We start from the raw sequence: 24,180 nt of genomic DNA on the forward strand, positions 1-24,180 counted from the left end.
CAAGGGGAGAGAGAATACCTGGGATTTTGCATAGGATAGGCAGGGCCTTACCACAACGGAGAAGGGAGCCCAGAGGAGGTCAGATCATTCATTTCTGGCAGGAGGCTTTTCATTCAAGTGTAAAGGAAAGGTATTTGGAAGATTTTGATCACAGGAGTGACGTGCTCAGATTCCACTTTTAGCAGGATCCCCTGTTCCACATACTGACCTGGCCAAAAAGTTCCTTCGGCTTTCCCATAACCTGTTACAGAGAAACCCAAACGAACTTTTTGGTCAATCCAACACATTCCTGGCCTGGACTTCGAGGCTAAATCAATGATGCAGAGAATAAGCCTCCCAAGTGACACTGACAAGAAGACTTGGCACTTTAGAAGCAGTCATTAAGGCAACGTGAGTGGGGAGCACGCAGGACGGAGCCTCTGTGTGGGGCCCAGCACAGGGCACCCTGGTGAGGTGACAGCTTGGCCACCCGATGGGCTTCCACACGATTCACTGTTACAGAGCTTATCCCTGAAACTGATTTGACTGGAATTAATTATGGCTACTTGAAAGGCTGGGGAGTCCTTCTGCTTAAATCAGTATGGCCATCCACTCAATCTGTTGTTGCTGAGTTGCTAAGTCGTGTACCACTCTTTCACAACCCCTACAACTGGACTGTAGCCTGCCAGTGTCCTCTGTCCAAGGGATTTCCTGGTCAAGAATACTGGAGTGGGTTTTTTTTTCCTTCTCCAAGGGATCTTCCTGACCTAGGGATCTAACCCGCTTCTCCTGTGTCTCCTGCACTGGCAGGCGGACTTTTTACCACCAAGCCACCTGGGAAGCTCTCATTCACTCTATGTGTATACATGCTCAAAAAGTCATGTTCGACTCTTTGCAACCTGCCAGGCTCCTCTGTCTATGGAAAATTTCCAGGCAAGAATACTGGAGCAGGTTGCCATTTCCTCCTCCAGGGAATCTTCCCAACCCAGGGATCAAACCCCTATCTCTTGCGTCTCCTGTATGGGCAGGCATATTCTTTACCACTGTACCACCTATGCAGCTACTAACAGGAGGTCAAGGGAGGCAACTTCACAAACAGCCCACATGGGAGCAGCTGTACCTGGGATGACCATGGGTCAGTTCTGGAGAGGCCAAGAGGATACAATCCCAAGGAAGCAATAGGCTTGAGGCAGGCAGACCGGTTGGACAGGTCCTGGGGCAGCGAGGGGGTAGGTAGGCAGGGCAGGGTTGGAGGGCATTGGGAGCCATCGGCTGGCATCAACAGCTCTTTGTATGCCTGTACCAGGCCCATAAAGAAGGTTCTGTATGTACACAATGGGGTCAGGGCAGTTACGAGAGCAGCAGTGTTTTCATGCATGTGCTCCAGGAGCTGGGGAACAGCTGGCAACAACACTGTTACAGAAAGCAGACAATACTCCTTGTATCTCCCAGGAAAATGACCAGGGAGGTCTTGGCCCTCAGTCTTCACAAGGCCGGCACTGGCAGGACAGAGGGTAAGGAGGAAAGATAGCAGGGTGCCTTCCCTGGGATGCTGACTACAAGCTGCACTTAAACCACAGTGCCACATGCAGACATACTGACCAATGGAACAGAAATAAGAGTCTAAAAGTAAACCCATACCTCGGTGGCTTATTGATTAACAAGAACATTCAATGGGGCAAGAATAGTTTTATTAACAAATGATGCTGAGACAACTGCATAACTACCAACAAAAGAATAAAGGTGGACCCCTATCTCATAATACACAGAAAAATTAACTGAAAATGTATCAAAGACATAAATGTCAGGGAGAAAACCATAAAACTCTTAGTTGGAAACACAGCTGTAAATCTGCGTGACCTTGGAACTGTCAAAAGTTTCTAAGATATAACACCAAAACTACAAGGAACAAAAAAAAAAGATAAATAGGATTTCATTAAAAAATTTTAAAAATTATGTGTCAAAGGACACTGTCAAGAGAGAAAAAAAGAACCCATAAAATGGGAGAAAATACCTGTGTTCTCATATATGTGATACAGATCTGGTAGCCAGAATATATAAAGAAATGTTAGAATTTAACAATAAAAAGACAAACAACCCAATTAATAAGTGGGCAAAGGGCATATATAGACATATCTCCAAAAAAGATATTACAAATGGCCAGTAAGCACATGAAAAGCTGCTCAATATTATTAATCATTCAATTCAGTTCAGTCGCTTAGTCGTGTCTGACTCTTTGCAACCCCATGAACTGCAGCACACCAGACCTCCCTGTCCATCACCAACTCTCGGAGTTTACTCAAATTCATGTCCATCAAGTCAGTGATGCCACCCAGCCATCTCATCCTCTGTCGTCCCCTTCTCCTCCTGCCTCCAATCCCTCCCAGCATCAGGGTCTTTTCCAATGAGTCAACGCTTCACATGAAGTGGCCAAAGTACTGGAGTTTCAGCTTCAGCATCACTCCTTCCAATGAACACCCGGGACTGAACTCCTTTAGGATGGACTGGCTGGATCTCCTTGAAGTCCAAGGGACTCTCAAGTGTCTTCTCTAACACCACAGTTGAAAAGCATCAATTCTTCGGCGCTCAGCCTTCTTCACAGTCCAACTCACATCCATACACGACCACTGGAAAAACCATAGCCTTGACTAGATGGACCTTTGTTGGCAAAGTAATGTCTCTGCTTTTTAATATGCTGTCTAGGTTGGTCATAACTTTCCTTCCAAGGAGTAAGCGTCTTTTAATTCCATGGCTGCAATCACCATCTGCAGTGATTTTGGAGCCCAAAAAAATACAGTCTGACACTGTTTCCCCATCTATTTTCCATGAAGTGATGGGACCAGATGCCATGATCTTAGTTTTTTGAATGCTGAGCTTTAAGCCAACTTTTTCCACTCTCCTCTTTCACTTTTTATCAAGAGGCTTTTTAGCTCCTCTTCACTTTCTGCCATAAGGGTGATCAAATTGCCAACATCCGCTGGATCATCGAAAAAGCAAGAGAGTTCCAGAAAAACATCTATTTCTGCTTTACTGACTATGCCAAAGCCTTTGATTGTGTGGATCACAATAAACTGTGGAAAATTCTGAAAGAGATGGGAATACCAGACCACTTGACCTGCCCCTTGAGAAACCTATATGCAGGTGAGGAAGCAACAGTTAGAACTGGACATGGAACAACAGACTGGTTCCAAATAGGAAAAGGAGAATGTCAAGGCTGTATATTGTCACTCTGCTTATTTAACTTATATTAATCATAAGGGAAAGGCAAATGAAAACCATAATGAAAAACTACTTCACAAGATGGTTAATTTATTATTATTATTTTTTTTTGGCTGTGCCACTTGCTTATAAGATCTTAGATCCCTGATCAGGGTTCATACTCAAGCCCTGGGAGTGAAAGTGCCAAGTCCTAACCATTGCACTGCCAGAGAACTCCCCTAAGATGGTTATTTTAAAAATAAAAGAAAAATAAATGTTGGTGAATATGGAGAAATTGGAACCCTCATGTACTACTGGCGGGGATGTAAAATTGTAAGCTGCCTTGGAAAACAGTTTGGTAGTTCCTCAAAAAAGTTAATTCCCATATGACCCAGTGACTTCTCTCTTAGCTATATATTCAAGAGAATTCAAAGTACGTGTTCATATAAATGAGTGCATCAGTTTCATGCACCAGTTATGCATGAATACTCATTACAGCCTTATTTGTAGCAGCCAAAAAGTGGAAACAAGCCAAATTATCCATTTATCAACTGACAAGTGAATAACAGGTAGAATATCCATACAGTGGAATATTATTCAGCCATGAAAAGAAATGAGGTACTGTTTATGCTACAATATGGATGAATCTTGAAACCATTATGTTAACTAAAAGAAACAAGCCATAAAAGGGTACCTATTGTATGATATCATTTATATGAAATGTCTCAAACAGGCAAATCAATAGAGACAGAAAGTGATTGCCAGGGGATGGGGGAGGGAGGAATTAGGGCTGAATGCTAATAGGAACAGAGTTTCTTTTGGGGATTATGGAAATGTTCTGGAATTAGACAGTAGAAATGGTTGCACCACAGAGAATACACTAAAAATAAGCACTGAATTATACACTTACTAAAAACGGTAAAGTTTATGGTATGAATTATATCTCAATTAAAAAAAAAAACAAACAAGGGTGGCAGACAAGATTCTGGGTCTCTTCCTGCACTAATATTGTAGAAGTGCATAATTTACTTTCTGGTCATAAACTATGCTAGGAATAAAAGACCATCCACAATATTCTCAGGGAACTAAGATCCCACAAGTTGCATGGTGTGGCCAAACAGGAAAATGACTGGACACTCATTAAATATTTGCCATTAGAGGGACAGTTAAATCAACTATCAGTTCAGTTCAGTCGCTTAGTCGTGTCCGACTCTTTGCAGCCCCATGAATTGCAGCACACTAGGCCTCCCTATCCATCACCAACTCCTGGAGTTCACTCAAACTCATGACCATCTTGTCGGTGATGCCATCCAGTCATCTCATCCTCTGTCGTCCCCGTTTCCTCCCGCCCCCAATCCCTCCCAGCATCAGAGTCTTTTCCAATGAGTCAACTACAGAATATCCATATTACCGGGTACAACACAGAATGGGTTAAGAAGAATGAAGTCAATCTACATGTACAGACAGAGAATGAACCCCATAATAGACCATTATCATAGCACGCCTACTCAGTCGTGTCTGACTCTTTGCAACCCCATGGACTGTAGCCTGCCAGGCTCCTCTGTCCATGGAATTCTCCAGGCAAGAAGACTGGAGTGGGTTGCCATTTCTTACTCCAGGGGATCTTCCCGATCCAGGGATCGAACCCACGTCTCCTGCACTGGCAGGCAGATTCTTTGATCACTGTGACATCTGAGAAGCCCACAGATCATTAAATGAACTAAGTATGTCACAAAGCAATTACAAGAAACATTCTATCACCCTAGCACATGAAAAGAGTTAAATAAACTTCTTGCCATATCTGAAGTATGTTAGGGTGGTTCAAATTGCCTGAAATAATGGGATTTCTTGAAATAATGGAAATAATGTCATTCCCTTTGGAGGACCTGACAGCTCATTTAAAGTAAGCCATCTTACAGATCAGTTAAAACTGAGGTCCACATACCTATGGATAAGGAAAATGCATGTCTCAGGCAACAAAATAACATGGATAAAGAAGCAGTCTGAAATGTAAACTCAAAACTGACTGTCAAATCTAGTCATGGTTCATGGTTCCCCTGAGTAGGTACATGATTTTATTTTTATTTCTTCTCTATGACAGTATGCACTTAGATGAACAATGGAATTGGAGAGAGAAGAAATTTTTCCTTTTTCCTTTGATATTACTATCTCTTTAAATAAAAACTTACATTACACTTCTATAGTTAATAAATGAAATCAGCAAGGTTGTGGAATACAAGGACAATATACAAAATTAGTTGTATTTCTATATACTAACCATAAACAAATAGGAAATTCAATAAATAAAATCATCTATAATAGCAATACCTAGGAATGAATCTAAGGAAAGATGAACAAGACTTCTATGTCACTGAAAGAATGGAATATTCAGTACTGGAAATGTGTCCATTCTCCCTAAAGTGATCTATAGATGCAATGTAATTCTAATAAAACTCTTAGTAGCTATTTTTTGGCAGAAATGTACAAGATGGCTTTGAAATTTATATGGAAATTCATGGGGCCAAGAATATTCAAGACAGTCTTAAAAAACAATGCTGGAGACTATACTATCAAAAATCAAAACTTATTATAAAGCTACAATAATTAGAGTGTAGTATTGGTGCAATGGAATCAAACAACCAAAGGAACTGAAATGAATCCAGTAGACCTACATGTATGCAATGAGTTGATTTAGGACACAAGAGATACTAAAGAGCAGAGGAAAAGCAAACATCTTTTCATCAGTTACGTCACGTCAACAGGATAGTCCTCCAGGGAAACAATGAATCCTGACCCCTACCTCACACCAACACACCCACAAAACCCAACTCCGGGCAGAAGTAGAGCTAACCGTGAATGGCGAAACAATAAAACTGCTCAACAGCGACACAGAGACATATCTTAGTGACCTTGGGGCAGGCAAATAATTTTTATACAGGACTAGCCACAAAAGGCAAACCCTGGTGAATTATATTACATAAAATAAAGAACTTCTGATCATTAGAAAACAGCGTTAAGTGAAAGGGCAAAAAGGCTGGCCATCAAGTAGAAGGTATTTGTAATACCTATAATCTGGTAATGGACCTACACAAGGATATACTTCTAAAACTTATCTATTAATAAGAGAATGGCACAGGATTGAAAACAGGCAAAAGACTTGAATAGGAACTTCACAAAAGGTGAGATCCCAATGGCCATAAGGATATAAAGAAGTGCTCAAACTCATTTGTTACTGTGCGTGCTAAGTCTCTTCAGTTGGGTCTGACTCTGTGTGCCCCTATGGACTGTAGCCCACCAGGCTCCTCAGTCCATGGGGTTCTTCAGCTAAGAACACTAGAATGGGTTGCCACGTCCTCCTCCAGGGGATCTTCCCAATCCAAGGATTGAACCCTCTTCTCTTGCATTGGCAGGCAAGTACTGCTGAGAATAAGGAGCAACCATAACTCTCCTGCCCTGCTGATGGAGGTGTAAACTGCTAGTCACTTTGAAAAACTGTTTGCTAAACTATCTATTACAGTTGAAGGTAGATCTTATGACTCAGCAATTTGATTCCCTGGTATTTACTCATGAAAATGCATATATATGTTCAATAAGAGATATATACAAAAATGTTCACAGCAGCCCTATTTGTAACAGCCAAATGAAGATGACTGAAGACAACCCAAACATCCATTAATGGTAAAGTGAACAAGTATATAATGGTATAGTCACATAATATAAGAAAACCACTCAAGAGGCTGTATGAAATGCCCTGGGAAAACAGCCTAAGACTTAATTTTTTAGGGTAGTACAAACAAATTTCCCAAGCTAAGTTCTTTATCTCCTGATTCAAAACATGGCTTTTCTCTGTAGAATTAGACTGGGTCACTAACAAATTCTTATGCAGTGCAGTAACTGTTCCCTTCTTTCATCTACTTGTACAGAAATAACAGCCTGTACCAACCTTTCAAGAAACCCGGAAAAATCTCAAATCTGGGCCTATTTTCTAATTTTACTTGGTTATACAGTAAGCAGAGCCCAGAAATGTTAAATTATTCCTAACACAAACCAAATTATTCTATCATTTTGATCTTTTTTGTATCAAATTTTTGTTCATCTACATTTTTAACATCGTTCTGTTATTATGCATAGAACTGTGTAGTCTATTTCTTCTTTCAACATTACGTTGAAAATTTTCCAGACTGTTACACAATGCTTTAAAGCCACTATTTTAAACTACACCAAGCTTCCCTGGTGGCTCAGACAGTAAAGAATCCGCCTGCATGTGGGAGACCTGTGTTCGATCCCTGCATTGGGAAGATACCCTGGAAGAGGGCACGGCAACCCACGGCAGTATTCTTGCCTGAAGAATCCCCATGGACAGAGGAACCTGGCGAGCTACAGTCCATGGGGTTGCAAAGAGTCGGACACGACTGAGTGACTAAGCACAGCACAGAACAATATCTTAATAATAGACGTCCCATGATTTACACAGCCCCAGTGCTGAGTATCTAGATTTTGCTAATATTCCACCACTAAACCATGATGTCATGGACTGCTTTTTTCAAGTAGCTTTTATCAATAATACATTTCAGATTTCCTTTGGCTGGATTCTCAGACTGAGGTGGATGAACATATCTGTAACTCTAGTTATGTAGTTTTTGTCCACTATTTGGTTCTATTTTGAACACACTGCTTACATTTAAACAAAATTCTAATAAATTCTGGATGGTTCAGTTCAGTTCAGTTGCTCAGTCGTGTCCGACTCTTTGCGACCCCATGAACCGCAGCATGCCAGGCCTCCCTGTCCATTACCAACTCCCGGAGTTCACTCAAACCCATGTCCATTGAGTCCGTGATGCCATCCAACCCATCTCATCCTCTGTTGTCCCCTTCTCCTCCCATCCTCAATCTTGCCCAGCATTAGGGTCTTTTCAAATGAGTCAGCTCTTTGTATCAGGTGGCCGAAGTATTGCAGTTTCAGCTTCAGCATCAGTCCTTCCAATGAACACCCAGGACTGATCTCCTCTAGAATGCACTGGTTGGATCTCCTTGCAGTCCAAGGGACTCTCAAGAGTCTTCTCCAACACCACAGTTCAAAAGCATCAATTCTTCGGTGCTCAGTTTTCTTTATAGTCCAACTCTCACATCCATGCATGACTACTGGAAAAACCATAGCCTTGACTAGACGGACCTTTGTTGGCAAAGTAATGTCTCTGCTCTTCAATATGCTGTCTAGGTTGGTCATAACTTTCCTTCCAAGGAGTAGGCGTCTTTTCATTTCATGGCTGCAATCACCATCTGCAGTGATTTTGGAGCCCAGAAAAATAAAGTCAGCCACTGTTTCCACTGTTTCCCCATCTATTTGCCATGAAGTGATGGGACTGGATGCCAAGATCTTAGTTTACTTAAGACTTTAAAATCCCTTTATTTCTAAGATAACTTGAGATGGCTTACAAAATAAACATACATAAAGAAGAAGCAATAAAAAATTATAAACAGGAATAATAAGTGGACAAGTAAATGTTGTTGTTGTTTAGTCACTAAGCTGTGTACAACTTTTTCACAACCCCATGGACTGTAGCCGGCCAGGCTCCTCTGTCCATGGGATTCTCCAGGCAAGAATACTGGAGTGGGCTGCCATGCCCTCTTCCAGGGGATCTTCCCAACCCAGGGATCACACCCACATCACCTGCATTGGCGGGTGGATTTCTTGGCCACTGAGCCACCAGGGAAGCCTGGACAAATACATATATCCAACTAAATTAGGGGCTAGCCAACTACAGCCTATAGACCAAACATGGCCCACCACGTGTCTTTGTGAAATAGAAGCTGAAATGAATCATAGGCAGGCTCATTCCAAAGCCTTGTCTGTGCCTGCTTTCACATTATCATAGCAGAGCTGAGTAGCTGTGATTTACAGATCGTATGCCCAACAAACCCTAAAATATTTTCTATTTGGTTTTTATAAAAAAAAAAAGCTTACCAATTCCTGAACTAGACTATCCAAAATTATATATTTTAATCTTAAACTGCAAAATTCCCCTACTATTCTGTTAAATCAGCTTCTGTTTCTGGTCAGGACAGAGCCATGGTGACCTGATTTCACATCCACCAGATATAACAAAAACAAAAGCAGATGTGAATATGAAACAGTGGTTTCAATAACAATGCACTAGCAAATGAAGGATGTAGAACAGCAATGACATAGTAGCCTTGAACCTTGTTTTGTTGTTGTTCAGTCAGCCAGTCTTGTCCAACTCTTTGTGATGACCCCATGGACTGCAGCATCCCAGGATTCGCTGTCCATCACTGACTCTGGGAGCTTGCTCAAACTCAGGTCCATTGAGTCAGTAATGCCATCCAACCATCTTTATCCTCTGTTGTCCCCTTCTCCTGCCTTCAGTCTTTCCCAGCATCAGGGTCTTTTCCAATCAGTCAGCTCTTTGCATCAGGTGGCCAAAGCACTGGAGCTTCAGCTTCAGCATCAGTCCTTCTAATTAATATTCAGGGTTGATTTCCTTAAGGGTTGACTGGTTTGATCTCATTGCAGTCCAAGGGACCCTCAAGAGTTCTCCAATACGACAGTTCAAAAGCATCAATTCTTTGGTTCTCAGATTTCTTTATGGTCCAACTCTCACATCCATACATGACTACTGGAAAAACCATAGCTTTGACTAGACGGACCTTTGTTGGCAAAGTAATGTCTCTGCTTTTGAATATGCTGTCTAGGTTGGTCACAGCTTTTCTTCCAAACAGCAACCATCTTTTAATTTTATGGCTGCAGTCACAACCTGCAGTGACTTTGAGCCCCCCGAAATAAAGTCTCTCACTATTTTCAATGTTTCCTCATTAGTTGCCATGAATTGATGGGACCAGATGCCATGATCTTCATTTTTTGAATGTTGAATTTTAAGCCAGCTTTTTCACTCTCCTCTTTCACCTTCATCAAGAGGTTCTTTAGTTCCTCTTCACTTTCTGACATAAGGGTGGTGTCATCTGCATATCTGAGGTTATTGATATTTCTCCCAGCAATCTTGATTCCATCTTGTGCTTCATCCAGCCTGGTATTTTGCATGATGTACTCTGCATGTAAGTTAAGCAAGCAGGGTGACTATATACAGCCTTGACATACTCCTTTCCCAATTTGGAACCAGTCCATTGTTCCATGTCCAGTTCTAACTGTTGCTTCTTGACCTTCATACAGGTTCTCATGAGGCAGGTAAGGTGGTCTGGTATTCCCATGTCTTTTAAGAATTTTCAGTTTTTTGTGATTCACACAAAGGCTTTGGCATAGTGAATAAAGCAGAAGTAGATGTTTTTCTGGAACTCCCTTGTTTTTTCTATGATTCAACGGATGTTGGCAATTTGATCTCTGGTTCCTTTGCCTTTTCTAAATCTAGCTTGAACATCTGGAAGTTCACGGTTCACATACTATTGAAGCCAGGCTTTGGGAATTTTGAGCATTACTTTGCTAGCGTGTGAAATGAGTGCAATTGTGCAGTAGTTTGAGCACTCTTTGGCATTGCCTTTCTTTGGGACTGGAATGAAAACTGATCTTTTGCAGTCCTGTGGCCACTGCTGAGTTTTCTGTATTTGCTGGCATATTGAGTGTGGCACTTTCAGTGTCATCTTTTAGGATCTGAAATAGCTCAGTTGGAATTCCATCACCTCCACTACCTTTGTTCATAGTGATGCTTCCTAAGGTTCACTTGACTTCACACTCCAGTATGTCTGGCTCTAGGTGAGTGATCACACCATCATGGTTATCTGGATCAATAAGATCTTTTTTGTAGTTCTGTGTATCCTTGACACCTCTTCTTAATATCTTCTGCTTTTGTTAGGACCATACCATTTCTGTCCTTAATTGTGCCCATCTTTGCAGGAAATCCCTTGGTATCTCTAATTTTCTTGAAGAGATCTCTAGTCTCTCCCATTCTATTGTTTTCTTCTATTTCTTTGTATTGTTCACTTAGGAAGGCTTTCTTGTCTCTCCTTGCTATTCTTTGGAACTCTGCATTCAGATGGGTATATCTTTCCTTTTCTCCTTTACCTTTTGCTTCTCTTCTTTTCTCAGCTATTAGTAAGGCGTCTTAGAGAAGGAAATGGCAACCCACTCCAGTACTCTTGCCTAGAAAATTCCATGGATGGAGGAGCCTGGTGGGCTACAGTCCATGGGGTCACAAAGAGTCGGACATGACTGAGCGACTGAGCAACTTTTCTTCTTTTCTCAGCTATTAGTAAGGTGTCCTCAGACAGGCATTTTGCCTTTTTACATTTCTTTTTCTTGGGGATGGTTTTGATCACCACCTCCTGTACAGTCATGAACTTCCATCCACTGTTCTTCAGACTTGAACCTAATTGACATTTATAGAGCACTTCATCCAACACAGCAGAATACTTGTGATTTTTAAGGACACACAGATCATTTCCCAATACAGACTATCTCTGAAGCCACAAAACAAATCTCAGTAATTTGAAAAGGATTCAAATTATTCAAGGTATGTTTTCTGGCCACTGTGGAATTAAAATTGCAATCAATAGGATACATATCTGGAAAATTCTTAAATATTTGGAAACTAAATCAAAGACTTCTAAATATCTCGGGTCAAAAACAGAAATAAAAATGGCATTTAGCAAGTCTTTTGAAGTGAATGAAAATGAAAATACAATATATTCAGCAGAAATTTTATATATAAAATGCCAATATTAAAACAGGAAAAAAGTCTCAAATTACTGACTTCAGTTCCAACCTTAAGTAACTAGAAAAAGAAGGGCAAATCAAACCCAAAGTAAGCAGAAGAAAGGAAATAAAAAAGATGAAACTGAAATAAATGGAACAGAAACAAAAATAGAGAAAGTCAATAAAAGCTGGTTCTTTGAGAACAAAACTCAGAGCAAACTCATCAGGAAAAAGAGAGAAGACATAAATTATCACTATCAGGAATGAGAGAGGGGACCACCTTTAGGTTCCACAGACAGTAAAGGAACATAAAACAGTACAATGAATAATTGCATGCCTATAAATCCAACAATTTAGATGAAAAGGACAAATTCCTAGAAAAAACAAAGCAGTAAAGCTCATCCAAGAAGAAAGAGATGAACTAAACGACAGCCCTACATGTAATTAGATAAACAGAAATTTTAGTTAAAAGTAGCCTTCCTAAAGAGAAAATATCATGAGAAACGCTGGGCTGGAGGAAGAACAAGCTGGAACCAAGATGGCTGGGAGAAATATCAATAACCTCAGACATGCAGATGACACCACCCTTATGGCAGAAAGTGAAGAGGAGCTAAAAAGCCTCTTGATGAAAGTGAAAGAGGAGAGTGAAAAAGTTGGCTTAAAGCTCAACATTCAGAAAACTAAGATTATGGCATCTGAGCCCATCACTTCATGGGAAATAGATGGGGAAACAGTGGCAACAGTGGCTGACTATTTTTCTGGGCTCCCAAATCACTGCAGATGGTGACTGCAGCCATGAAATTAAAAGATGCTTACTCCTTGCAAGGAAAGTTATGACCAACCTAGACAGCATATTCAAAAGCAGAGACACTACTTTGCCAACAAAAGTCCATCTAGTCAAGGCTATGGTTTTTCCAGTGATCATGTATGGATGTGAGAGTTGGACTGTGAAGAAAGCTAAGCGCTGAAGAATTGATGCTTTTGAACTGTGGTGTTAAAGACGCTTGAGAGTCCCTTGGACTGCGAGGAGATCCAACCAGTCCATCCTAAAGGAGATCAGTGCTGGGTGTTCACTGGAAGGACTAATGTTGAAGCTGAAACTGCAATCATTTTGGCCACCTGATGCGAAGAGCTGACTCATTTGAAAAGACCCTAATGCTGGGCAAGATTGAGGGCGGACAGACCGGCCCCAAGTGGCCGACCCTGGCCCGTCCTCCGCGCACCGCCGCCCCCCGAGCGCGACGGGCTTGCAGCCGCACGCTGGGCCGGCCCCTGCGGCACCGGAGGAGTTTTTTTCTTTTCTTTTTTCTTTTTCTTTCTTCTTTTGGGGGGTCTCAAGTAGCAGGCCTCCCCCAGCCCACTAGCCGAGCCCCCCAGCTTCCCGGCCTAAGCAGCTACCATGGCCGAGGCTCCCGGAGCGGCGCTGTCCCTGGCGGGTTGGTATCTTTCAGATGAAGGCATTGAAGCTTGCACAAGTTCTCCTGACAAAGTCAATGTAAATGACATCATCCTGATTGCTCTCAATACAGACTTGAGAACAATTGGCAAGAAATTCCTCCCCAGTGACATCAATGGTGGAAAGGTAGAAAAGCTTGAAGGTCCATGTGTTTTGCAAATTCAAAAAATTCGCAATGTTGCTGCACCAAAGGATAATGAAGAATCTCAGGCTGCACCAAGGATGTTGCGTTTACAGATGACTGACGGTCATATAAGTTGCACAGCACTAGAATTTAGTTACTTGTCAAAAATAAGCCTAAACACACCACCTGGAACTAAAGTTAAACTCTCAGGCGCTGTGGACATAAAGAATGGATTCCTGCTGCTGAATGACTCTACCACCACAGTTCTCGGTGGTGAAGTAGAACACCTTATTGAGAAATGGGAGTTACAGAGAAGCTTGTCAAAACACAATAGAAGCAATATTGGAATTGAAGGTGGACCACCTCCTTTTGTGCCTTTTGGACAGAAGTGTGTGTCTCATATCCAAGTGGATACCAGAGAACTTGATCGAAGAAAGACATTACAAGTGACAATGCCTGTCAAACCTCCAAATGATAATGATGAATTTGAAAAGCAAAGGACTGCTGCTATTGCAGAAGTTGCAAAGAGCAAAGAAACCAAGACATCTGGAGGCGGCGGTGGTGGTGCTAGAAGTAATCTCAACATGAGTGCTGCTGGTAACCGAAATAAGGAAATTTTACAGAAAGAAAAGGCAAACAAATCAGATGGAAAACATGAAGGTGTCTATAGAGAACTGGTTGATGAGAAGGCTCTGAGACACATAACAGAAATGGGCTTTAGTAAAGAAGCATCAAGGCAAGCTCTCATGGATAATGGCAACAACTTAGAAGCAGCACTGAATGTACTTCTTAATAGCAATAAACAGAAACCTGTTACGGGTCCACCTTTGAGAGGTAAAGGGAAAGGCAGGGGGCGAGTAAGATCTGAAGATGAAGAAGAACTAGGAAATGCAAGGCCATCAGCACCAAGCACATTATTTGACTTCTTGGAGTCTAAAATGGGGACTTTGAGTATGGAAGAACCTAAATCACAGCCGCAGCAGCTTCATCAAGGACAAAACAGAATGTCAAATACTGAGCAAAATGGAGTAAAAGATAATAATCAACCACGATATCTTCCTCGAAATGATACCAGACAGCCAAGAAATGAAAAACCTCCTCGTTTTCAAAGAGACACCCAAAATTCAAAGGCAGTTTTAGAAGACAGTGGATTACCTAGAAACAGAGGTTCTGAAAGACCAAGTACTTCTTCAGGATCTGAAGTATGGGCTGAAGAGAGAATCAAATGTGATAGATCATATTCTAGATATGATAGAACTAAAGATACTTCTTACCTTTTAAGTTCCCCACACAGTGATACTGTATTTACGAAAAGGGATAACTGTATGCAAAGCCGATCAGGAAAAGGTCCATCCTATGCAGAGGCAAAAGAAAATCCTTTTCCTCAAGAATCCATAGATTATAATAATCACAAACGTGGGAAAAGAGAAAACCAAACAGCAAATTCGGATCATTTTTATGACAGGAAGGCACGAACAATAAATAATGAAGCTTTTAGTGGTGTAAAAATTGAAAAACATTTTAATATAAATACTGAACACCAGAATCCTGTCCGAACGAATAGTTTCATTGGTGTTCCAAATGGAGAGACAGAAATGCCACTGAAGGGAAGGTGAGTGGGACCTATTAAGCCAGCAGGACCCATCACGGCTTCATCCTATGATGATAAAATATTTTACAGTAGTGGTCCCAAAAGAAGATCTGGGCCAATTAAACCCGAAAAAGTACTAGAATCATCTATTCCTATGGAGTATGCAAAACTGTGGAAATCTGGAGATGAATGTTTAGCACTTTATTGGGAAGACAACAAGTTTTACTGAGCAGAAGTTGAAGCTCTTCATTCTTCAGGTATGACAGCAGTTGTTAAATTCATTGATTATGGAAACTATGAAGAGGTGCTACTAAGCAACATGAGGCCCATTCAGTCAGAGGCATGGGAAGAAGAAGGCACCTATGACCAAACTCTTGAATTCCGTAGAGGAGGTGACGGCCAGCCAAGACGATCCACTCGACCAACTTAGCAGTTCTACCAGCCTCCCCGGGCTCGGAACTGATGCAACAAGAGTCTTTATGAAGAAAGGAGCTCTTGACTGAATCATCCTGGTCAGAACCTGTTGATAGACCTCCTGCTTTCCCTTCGGAGTAAGATGCAGACATGGTGGATATTATTATTTGGAGAACTAAAAGGCAGATTTTAGGGGGGAAAAAAAAATTCAACCCACATAAAGAATGGGGGAAAATTACAAAGTTAAATAAAGTAACTTTTACAAGTGGAAGAATTTTTTCTTCTGCCATCAATAAAACCAATGCACTATTAAAAAAAAAAAAAAAGATTGAGGGCGGGAGGAGAAGGGGACGACAGAGGATGAGATGGTTGGATGGCATCACGGACTCAATGGACATGGGTTTGGGTGGACTCCGGGAGTTAGTGACGGACAGGGAGGCCTGGCATGCTGCGGTTCATGGGGTCGCAAAGAGTTGGACACGACTGAGCGACTGAACTGAACTGAAAGAGAAAATTTTAGGTCCAGATGACTACACTGGTGAACTCCACCAAACACTTAAGGAAAAAATAATACTATATTGTACAAACTCTTACAGAAAACTGAAAGAGTAAATAAATACTTCCTAACTCATTCTATGAAGCCAATGTTAACCCCGATTGCAAAACCAGGTAAACTTATGACAAGAAAAGAAAACCACACATCAAAATTCCTCATGTACAATGATGCAAAAGCTTCTGAACAAAAATTTAGCAAATACTATCTCATAACCAAGTAAGGTTTATCCCAGAAATACAAGTTGGCTTAATAAGAAAACCAGTCAAGTACCAGGACCATGGATTTAAAGAACTGCAGGCGGGGGGCCGGTGAGACCTTATAGCTCATCAACCTGCACACTTCTGCTTTGTAAATAACGAACTGAGGACTCCTGAACCAAGATCACATAATTGATTAAGTATAATATGATGCTCTGCGTGTCAGAAAGTCCTGAGTTTGAATCTCAACTCTACCTCCTATGGACTTGGAGAAGTAACAACTTCTCCAAACCTCATTATCCTCATCTGGTAATAATGGTGATAAATGATGCTAAATGGTGATAATGATAGTGTCTGCATCAGAGGTTGGTTGTGAGGGTTAAGTAATCTAACATATTTGAAGCACTCCCAACAAACATAACTACTGCTACCATCAGCACCACTGCCTATTACCACCATATCTAGACGATGAGGTCAGCGTTAAGTTAGAAGTTTCAGTTAGAAGCAGAGGACAGAAAATATGCAGTTGTAGACACTCCTTTGAAACCATCCACACCCAAAAACTCCATCAAAGAGATATTGTTTGATTTGTCATTTCTGTTTCTGGCCTGGACTCTCCTGGGAACAAAACCTTTTTACTGAGTGGCCGGATTCCTTTTTTTTTAAAATAAATATCCACCATTTGCTTCCCCCTAATTACCTGCTTTCCTGTCCACAGAGGAAAGGGCTTCAGGATGGCAGGAGGAAGGAGCTTCACACGCCCCACTTTGTCTGTGAGTCCTCGGTACACCAGCTCCATATACTGCTCCCGGCTGAAAAAGCAGCCTCGAATGGTCATGTTTGCCCCTGAAACCATGTGATCTTGGATCAGCCCCGCCAATGGCTGGCCATCCTACAAATCAAAACAGGTAAGAGAAGGACAAATTAAAAAAAAAACAAAAAACAGAAGCCACATTCTAATTCCTAATCTTGTGCTTCAGAGCTACACACTAGCAACAGCCCTCCTTACATCCCCATGTTGTCCAGTCATGGCCGCACCTAGCCAGTGCTTGGGCCTTCCATCTTGAGAGCAAACTGCCTCCCAGAGCACGTGACCAGGGCTTCCTGACCTGCTCCCACCTTTGCCTTTTGCCCACTGTTCAATATCAAAAGTGCTTCAAACCCATGCAGGCCCCCTGGCCTTCTCTCCCTAATCCCATCTGCTTCTCGTTAACTTCGGCATATTTCTGGCATTTACGCATAAATTCGGTCTGGCTGCTGTTGGCTGTGTTCTTGTTTTTATATTTTGGTTTTATGCTTTGGTGTTTTTCACACATTTCTGGCCTGGTTCTCCTCTAAATCAGTCACCCATTCAACAAATATTTATGGAGAGCCTACTGTACGCCGAGGCACTGGGTGAGACCAACCTTCAGTCTATTTTAGTGGCTGAAACACACAGATCCCTCACAATGAGAAAGAGCTAGACGGTAAACAAAACAAATGACTGGAGAGATACATTATTACAAAGAATTTTAAATGCCTGTGGAGGAAAAGAATGGGATGGGTCATCACATAGACTTGGGATAGGAGGGGATGGGCAGGAATGGTCTCTCTGGGGGCATCGACAGTACTGCAGTTTGGCCTGTGGAGTGACTTGGACTCAGCCAACACAGAGAATGGGGGGTTTGGGGAGAGGTTCCTTGAGAGAGTCATGGGTGGAGAGGGGGCTTTGATGTACGTGACTGCAGAAGGCAAGAATGCCTGATGTCAGTGTGTCTTCATGATCTTGCATGTAGTCATGGTAGGCTGTTACCACCAGATGCCAAAACATGGGCTTTTAGAGAGTTCCCTGGTGGTCCAGTGGCTAGGACTCGGCCCTTCCATTGCCATGGTCCCAAGTTCAGTCCCTTGTTAGGGAACTAAGACCCCACAAGAATTGCAATAGGGCCAAAAAAACCCAAAGCCAAGGGCTTTTATAACAGCCCCAGCTTGGATGGATACATTCATCTTTTCTGATCCCCAGTCTCCTGAACCCTATCTGCCAGGTCTGTAGTCACGGCAACATAAAGCACACTAAGGTAAAAATAGACGTGCCCACTGATATTTATTACGAAGGCGTTTTTGCTAACTTTTCCCTGTTTATAGGAACTAGAGAAAAATCTTGGATCTAAAGATTGTTATCATTTGCTTATTTGTTAAATACTGTCCAATATTATGGCTGTATTGCATAACTAAGGAACTCTCAAATGCAGCCATGGAGAAGTGCCAGGAATTTAGCCACACTCACTAATTCAAAGGCTAGAAAGGATGCTTGTCAAACAGTCTAAATACCATGGCAATGGGCTTTATGTAAACTCAGAGATAATTATTACCAAGGAGCCAGATAGGTGTTGCAGATGGAAGGTGAGATCAGTTGGGGCACGCAGCCCTTGAGTTATGAACACGGACAAAAAATTATACTCTGCAACTTGTTCCAAAGACAAGGTCTTATTTTGCTTAGGGGAAAAACTGAAAACAGTATTAAGCATCTGACTCATCCCACAGCCCTTTGGGGGCTTCCCTGGTGACTCAGTGGTTAAAGAATCTGCCTGCAATGCAGGAGACATGCATTGATCCCTGGGTCGGGAAGATCCTTAGGCAAGGAGATTGCAACCCACTCCAGTATTCTTAACCTGAAAAATCCTATGGACAGAGGAGCCTAGCAGGCTATAGCCCATGAGGTCCCAAAGAGTCAGAAATGACTGAGCTACTAAACAACAACAGTCTTTTGGGGCAGATATAGATTTTGCCTTTTGTTTTCCTTTAAAGAACATAATTACAAGTTACAGGATCTAGTCAGTGCCTTCTCTTTCCATCTAGAGTTTTCCATGACTAGAAAATTACCTTAATGGCTAAACTGCTTTCAATGCAATAAGCATGAATTCTAGGGAGGAGTGCTGATTAAAGCAATATACTAAGGGTCTACTTATAATGCTGAATTTTCTAAATCTGCTTAGGATCAGAAAGACTAATTCTGGATCAAAAACCCACATAATTGTCAGCTATCCTATTCCACTTAACATCACAGCAAAATGACATTACAATCGATGTCTTTGGTCAGGATTCTTAAGAGAATTAGGGTATTCTGTGCCTTGAATTTTCTAGCTGAGTAAGTCAAAGTCAGGAAAGTATGCCTCAAGCCTTGTTAAAAAAAACTTTCCATGAAGCAGTGGCCCTTAATAGATAAAACAAACAGAAGGGAAAAAAAGAAAGAATCCACAAAGAAACATGTAAATGAAAAAGTGTAACTGTTTTCTTGGAAAGGAAACAGCTCAAGTTCCCTTCATCTATTTTAAGATGACAACAAGCAACTCTATTAAATACATAAAACTAACAATAAAATGTACTTAAATTGGGTACTATGGTTAGTCAAGGAAAAGAAACCTGAAAAATAGGGAAGCATTGGGACAATGAACAAACAGAAAAGAAAACAATAGGGAAATAAAGATACATCAAGAAAAATTAACAAAAAATGGCTTTCCTGGATTAAGAAAACTGACTCTTGCCATCTCAGGACTTTGCCATCAAACTACGTTTCATTTTTATGCGTGTATGTGTGTGTGTGTGTGTTAAGTCACTTCAGTCGTGTCCAACTCTGTGATCCTAGGGACTGTAGCCCACTAGGCTTCTCTGTCCATGGGATTTCCCAGGCAAGAATACTGGTGTGGGTTGCCATGCCCTCCTTGAGGGGATCTTCCCTACACAGGGATCAATCACACATCTTTTACGTCTCCTGCATTGGCAGGTGGGTTCTTTACCACTAGAGCCACCTGGAAAGCCTTTCATTTTTATAACTATCACCAAAAACAGGATTTCTCCTCTTGGCACTTACACTAAAGGCTACACAAAATTTATCAAGAATCAAAAGCTCTTTACCGCTGACAAAAGAAGTTGTCTGAAAGTAAAGTGAATTCTCAGGTCATCTCCTAGAATTGTCTTGGTTTGTTTCTTACTTTTTTTTTCCTGATTTTTCTTTTTTTCAGCTGCACAGGTGGCTTGTGGGATCTTAGTTCCCAAACCAGGGATATAACCCTTGCCCCCCGCAGGGGAAGTTCAGAGTCTTAATCGCCAGAACACCAGAAAAGTCCCATTTTTACTTTTTAAGAAATTAATTCATTGATGAGACTTTACTTTTGTTCTATCTCTGACCCTGTACTCACAGGCGGGTGAGCATGTGATGAGGCGCATCTGGAATTAAACAGGCCAGCCCTTTGCAGAACTTGGTGTATGCAATGAAGTCCCCTATTCCATCTTATTCAATGAAAATCAAGTCTACATTGGTCTAGTGACTGCTCAAGTTCACTGGCCTAAGCACTTCAGAGCACCCCAACTCTTCATGAGGCTAATGTCCAGAGGTCACTCTGCCAGCAAAAAAAATGAACCATCTGCTGTTTACTGGTAGTGTCCACCACGGTGAAATGTGACATTCTCTCTAGCAGGCTAGACAACCGGCACAGTCCTGTTAGCCACTTCTTTCCACAGACCCTCACCCAGGCCCAGCCTCGCCTGTCAAGGGGGACTAACCACACAGGAGGCTGAGCACACAGGCTTGGCGGGATCAAAGGTGCTGGGTTTGAGGCCCAGCTTCTTCACTGGCTGACAAGTCACTCACCTGTGTTTCCTCACCTGAAAACTACACCTGCCACCTAAGGCTGTGGTGAGGACTAAGCCAGAATGGTGCAGACGGCTCAGAGCGGCGCCTGAGGCACATGGAGTGCTCAGGACAAAGTGGCTTTTATTGCCATCACCATCACAGCTACAACTGATGTAATTTACACGAAAACACAAAAGGCCAATTTTCAAATTAGTCAATTTTCTTATAATTATTTCTTCTAAACTATTAATTTAAAAATTTTTTGTTTTTTTTTTTTGGCTGTACCACAAGGCATGCAGGATCTTAGTTCCCCAATCAGAGATCAAACCCATACCTTCTGCAGTAGAAGCTCGAAGTCTTAACCACTGGACCATCAGGGAAACCCGTTAGTAAAAATTAATCAAACTATTTCTTCTAATTTCTTGGGGACCTGAGTGGGCCCTTAACCCCTCCTGCTCACGGTCAGCCCCTTCATTAATCAATAGCCAGCCAAGGTGGGCAGAGAAGGGAAAGAAAGTTATAATCAACTAATTGGATCAACAGAAAGCCACACTGGTGTGTCTGGTAGGAAAAGAGGCTGGAATGCTGGGATACTGGTCACCTGCCTGGTTCTCCAGGTGGGATAGGGGAAGAGAAATTCCCAGGAGGAGAGGTCACTAACTGATGCGGGACAATCTCTAAGCAGCGTCTATGCTTCCTGGGTACAGACGCCTCTGTCTCTTCTGTGGAAGGGTGGCAGGGCCCACGCCAGGGGAAAGAAGAAAAGCCACAAAGATCTGGGAGCTCCTGGCCCCTCCTTCCCACCCCCTTCCACTCCGGCTCTGTGTTCTTGGACATGTTACACCATTTCTTCACGTGATTGTGGCTGTTAATAGCACCTACTCCAAGGACTGTGGGGAGGAGAAAAGGAGAGGCTTCCAAGGTGCTATGTATGGTGTCTGGCCTTGAAAAAGTGCTTGGAAAATGGCAGCCATGGTTCTTTATTGTTTTATTACTACCCCACATTACATCCCAATGAATGGTGTGTAATTTGTGAATCGCCGCGACACAAACAGTTTATAAAAGAAGGGATTCACAGCGGAGATTCCTCATGGGCTGCAGGGAATTTCATCTGGACCCTCAGGATTATGTTAGTCACTCAGTTGTGTCTGACTCTTTGGACTACAGCCCGCCAGGATCCTCTGTTCCTGACTTTTCCAGGCAAGAATACTGGACTGAGTTACCACTTCCTTCTCTGGAGGATCTTCCTGACCCAGGGATCAAACCCTGGGGGTTAAGTTGTCTCTTAAAACCCTCCTTATCTTAAAGGATCAAAGTCATCTGTGGACCGTGGGGATCCTCATAGGTGGGGTGCTAAGGCTTGCCAGAGGCTGATATATTGTAGAATCCAAACAGGCTGGAAGACAAGACCTAAGATGTAGGTACTGAACTCAGCTTCCTGGGATGATTGTTACAACTTCTCTCCTGACATCTTAAGAGGCAGCAAGAGAGAAACCTCCTATCTCTAAGCAACTAGGGGGCTGAAGACCCCACCCGGAAGAATCCAAGACCCTCTGCTCCATATGCCCCTGCTTAACAGACCCTGCTGACTCCAGAAGCTGCCTGGGGCCTGGACCTGGACTGCCAAGTTGGAAGCTGGTGATGATCATGGAATGGCCTCAAGGTCAGACCTACCTTGGGAACAAGGTACTGCTGATCGGTGCAGGCCAGGACGTAGGCCTCGGCCCGGCCCAGTTCACTCTGGGGGAAGTGGGCGTTCATCTCGTCTCCATCGAAGTCGGCGTTGTAGGCCTTGCAGTTGGCGTAGTGGAGCCGCAGGACTTTCTCCTCGGGGAGGACGCGGGCACGATGCGCCTGGATGGAGGGCCTGTGCAGGGTGGGCTGCCGGTTCAGGAGGAGAATGTCCCCGTTCTTCACATGCCGGCACACCTGTGGGCAGAGCAGAGGAAGGGCTGAGCAGTGGCCACTCTGGCATCACTGCTACAATGCCAAGGGCTCACCTCGCCCTGGGCTGAGTGTGGCTTCTGTCTGTCTCATGTTTTACTCAATAAAAGGGGAACTTTCAGTCCAGTCTGAAACCCTAGAAATCTATGAGAAATAACTACTAAGCCCTAAGGGTCTCAGTGTGTGTGCGTGCTCAGTTACTAAGTCATGTCCGACCCTTTCGTGACTCCATAGAATGTAACCTGCCAGGCTCCTCTGTCCATTGGATTTTCTAGGCAAGAATACTGGAGTTGCATTTCCTTCTCGAGGGGATCTTCCCAGGGACCAAACCCAGGTCTCTTGGCAATGGCTGGCAGATTCTTTACTACTGAGCCATCTGGGAATCCCAAAATGCCACTTTGCAGAAGAAACAGGCCCCTACTACCAAATCCAAATTCAAGAACCAGGCATGGTTAGGGTTTGAACTGGCATGGTTAGGGTTCTTTAGTTTACGAGACAGACGCCTTAATGTTTTCTGAGAAATAGCTGCTAACCTAGCAAAGTCCTGTCCCAGCTCTGGGCTCAGACTATTGCCGTTGTTTAGGTGCTAAGCTATGTCCAACTCTTTGTGACCCCATGGACGATAGCCCGCCTGTCTCCTCTGTCCACGGAATTCTCTAGGCAAGAATATTGGAGTGGGTTGCCATTTCCTCCTCCAGGGGAGGGATAAGTCAATGATGCCACAGGCCCCTGTCCAGTAATGTCTGTCTGCTTCAGACATGCACAACCTTTCTGGAGTTTGAATTCCCCTGAGAATTAACCTGAAAAAAGAAATGGACACATCCTAAGACAGCAGGTCTACACATAACCATAAAACTCCTGGGCTTGAAAGGATTTGGCAGACCTCTAGAATCCCCACTGTAGCCACATTTGAGTACGTTAGTCCGAATGTGAATCCCACGTTTCAGAAATACTTGCCCAACCTCATCCTTCAGAGCCAGGACTGAAACTTAGGGTTCTTGATTCCCAGTTCAATGCTCCCGGAAAATATTTTATGGCACTTAAAAATTAATAACAAGTTTAAAGTGCCATGGTCTTTTGGGAAAGCAATTTCACAGCAGATTTTAGAACACTAAAAACTCATTTCCCTTGGGCTTTCAGAATGAAAAAGGTGCCAATGCAAGGTTCTATGAATGATGTTTATGCACCCGTGTTAACAGTGGCAAAAACTGGGAAAAACCTGGCTGCCCCAAAGAAGGGGCATCAGTGGATAAATCATAGTATGTACTATGGAATATTATGTAATGATGAAAAAGGACGTGGTGAAGGGGCACCCAGGCCATGGACCATGCAGGATCTTAGTTCCCCAACCAGGGATTGAACCCAGGTCCCCAAAAGTGGAAGCTGAGTCAACAGGGACTGCCAGGGATCCTTTAAAAAGGATGACTTAAATGTATAACAGTCTTGA

General features: G+C 42.7%; 1 protein-coding gene and 1 pseudogene across 1 annotated transcript in view; one reads left to right on the forward strand and one right to left on the reverse strand.

The window, feature by feature from the left end:
- The window catches only part of POLR1A (RNA polymerase I subunit A), an 86,643-nt gene that overhangs the window by 29,196 nt on the left and 33,267 nt on the right, over window positions 1-24,180 (reverse strand). The window contains exons 13-14 of the mRNA XM_068972274.1: window positions 22,464-22,718; window positions 16,878-17,069 (exon numbers count right to left, since the gene is read on the reverse strand). Coding sequence (XP_068828375.1) covers window positions 16,878-17,069; window positions 22,464-22,718 — 447 coding nt within the window. The remainder of the gene's footprint in view (window positions 1-16,877; window positions 17,070-22,463; window positions 22,719-24,180) is intronic.
- LOC138089503 (tudor domain-containing protein 3 pseudogene) lies at window positions 13,239-15,607 on the forward strand (annotated as a pseudogene).

This window comes from Capricornis sumatraensis, chromosome 1 (genome assembly GCF_032405125.1).
Source record: "Capricornis sumatraensis isolate serow.1 chromosome 1, serow.2, whole genome shotgun sequence".
Lineage (NCBI taxonomy): Eukaryota > Metazoa > Chordata > Mammalia > Artiodactyla > Bovidae > Capricornis > Capricornis sumatraensis.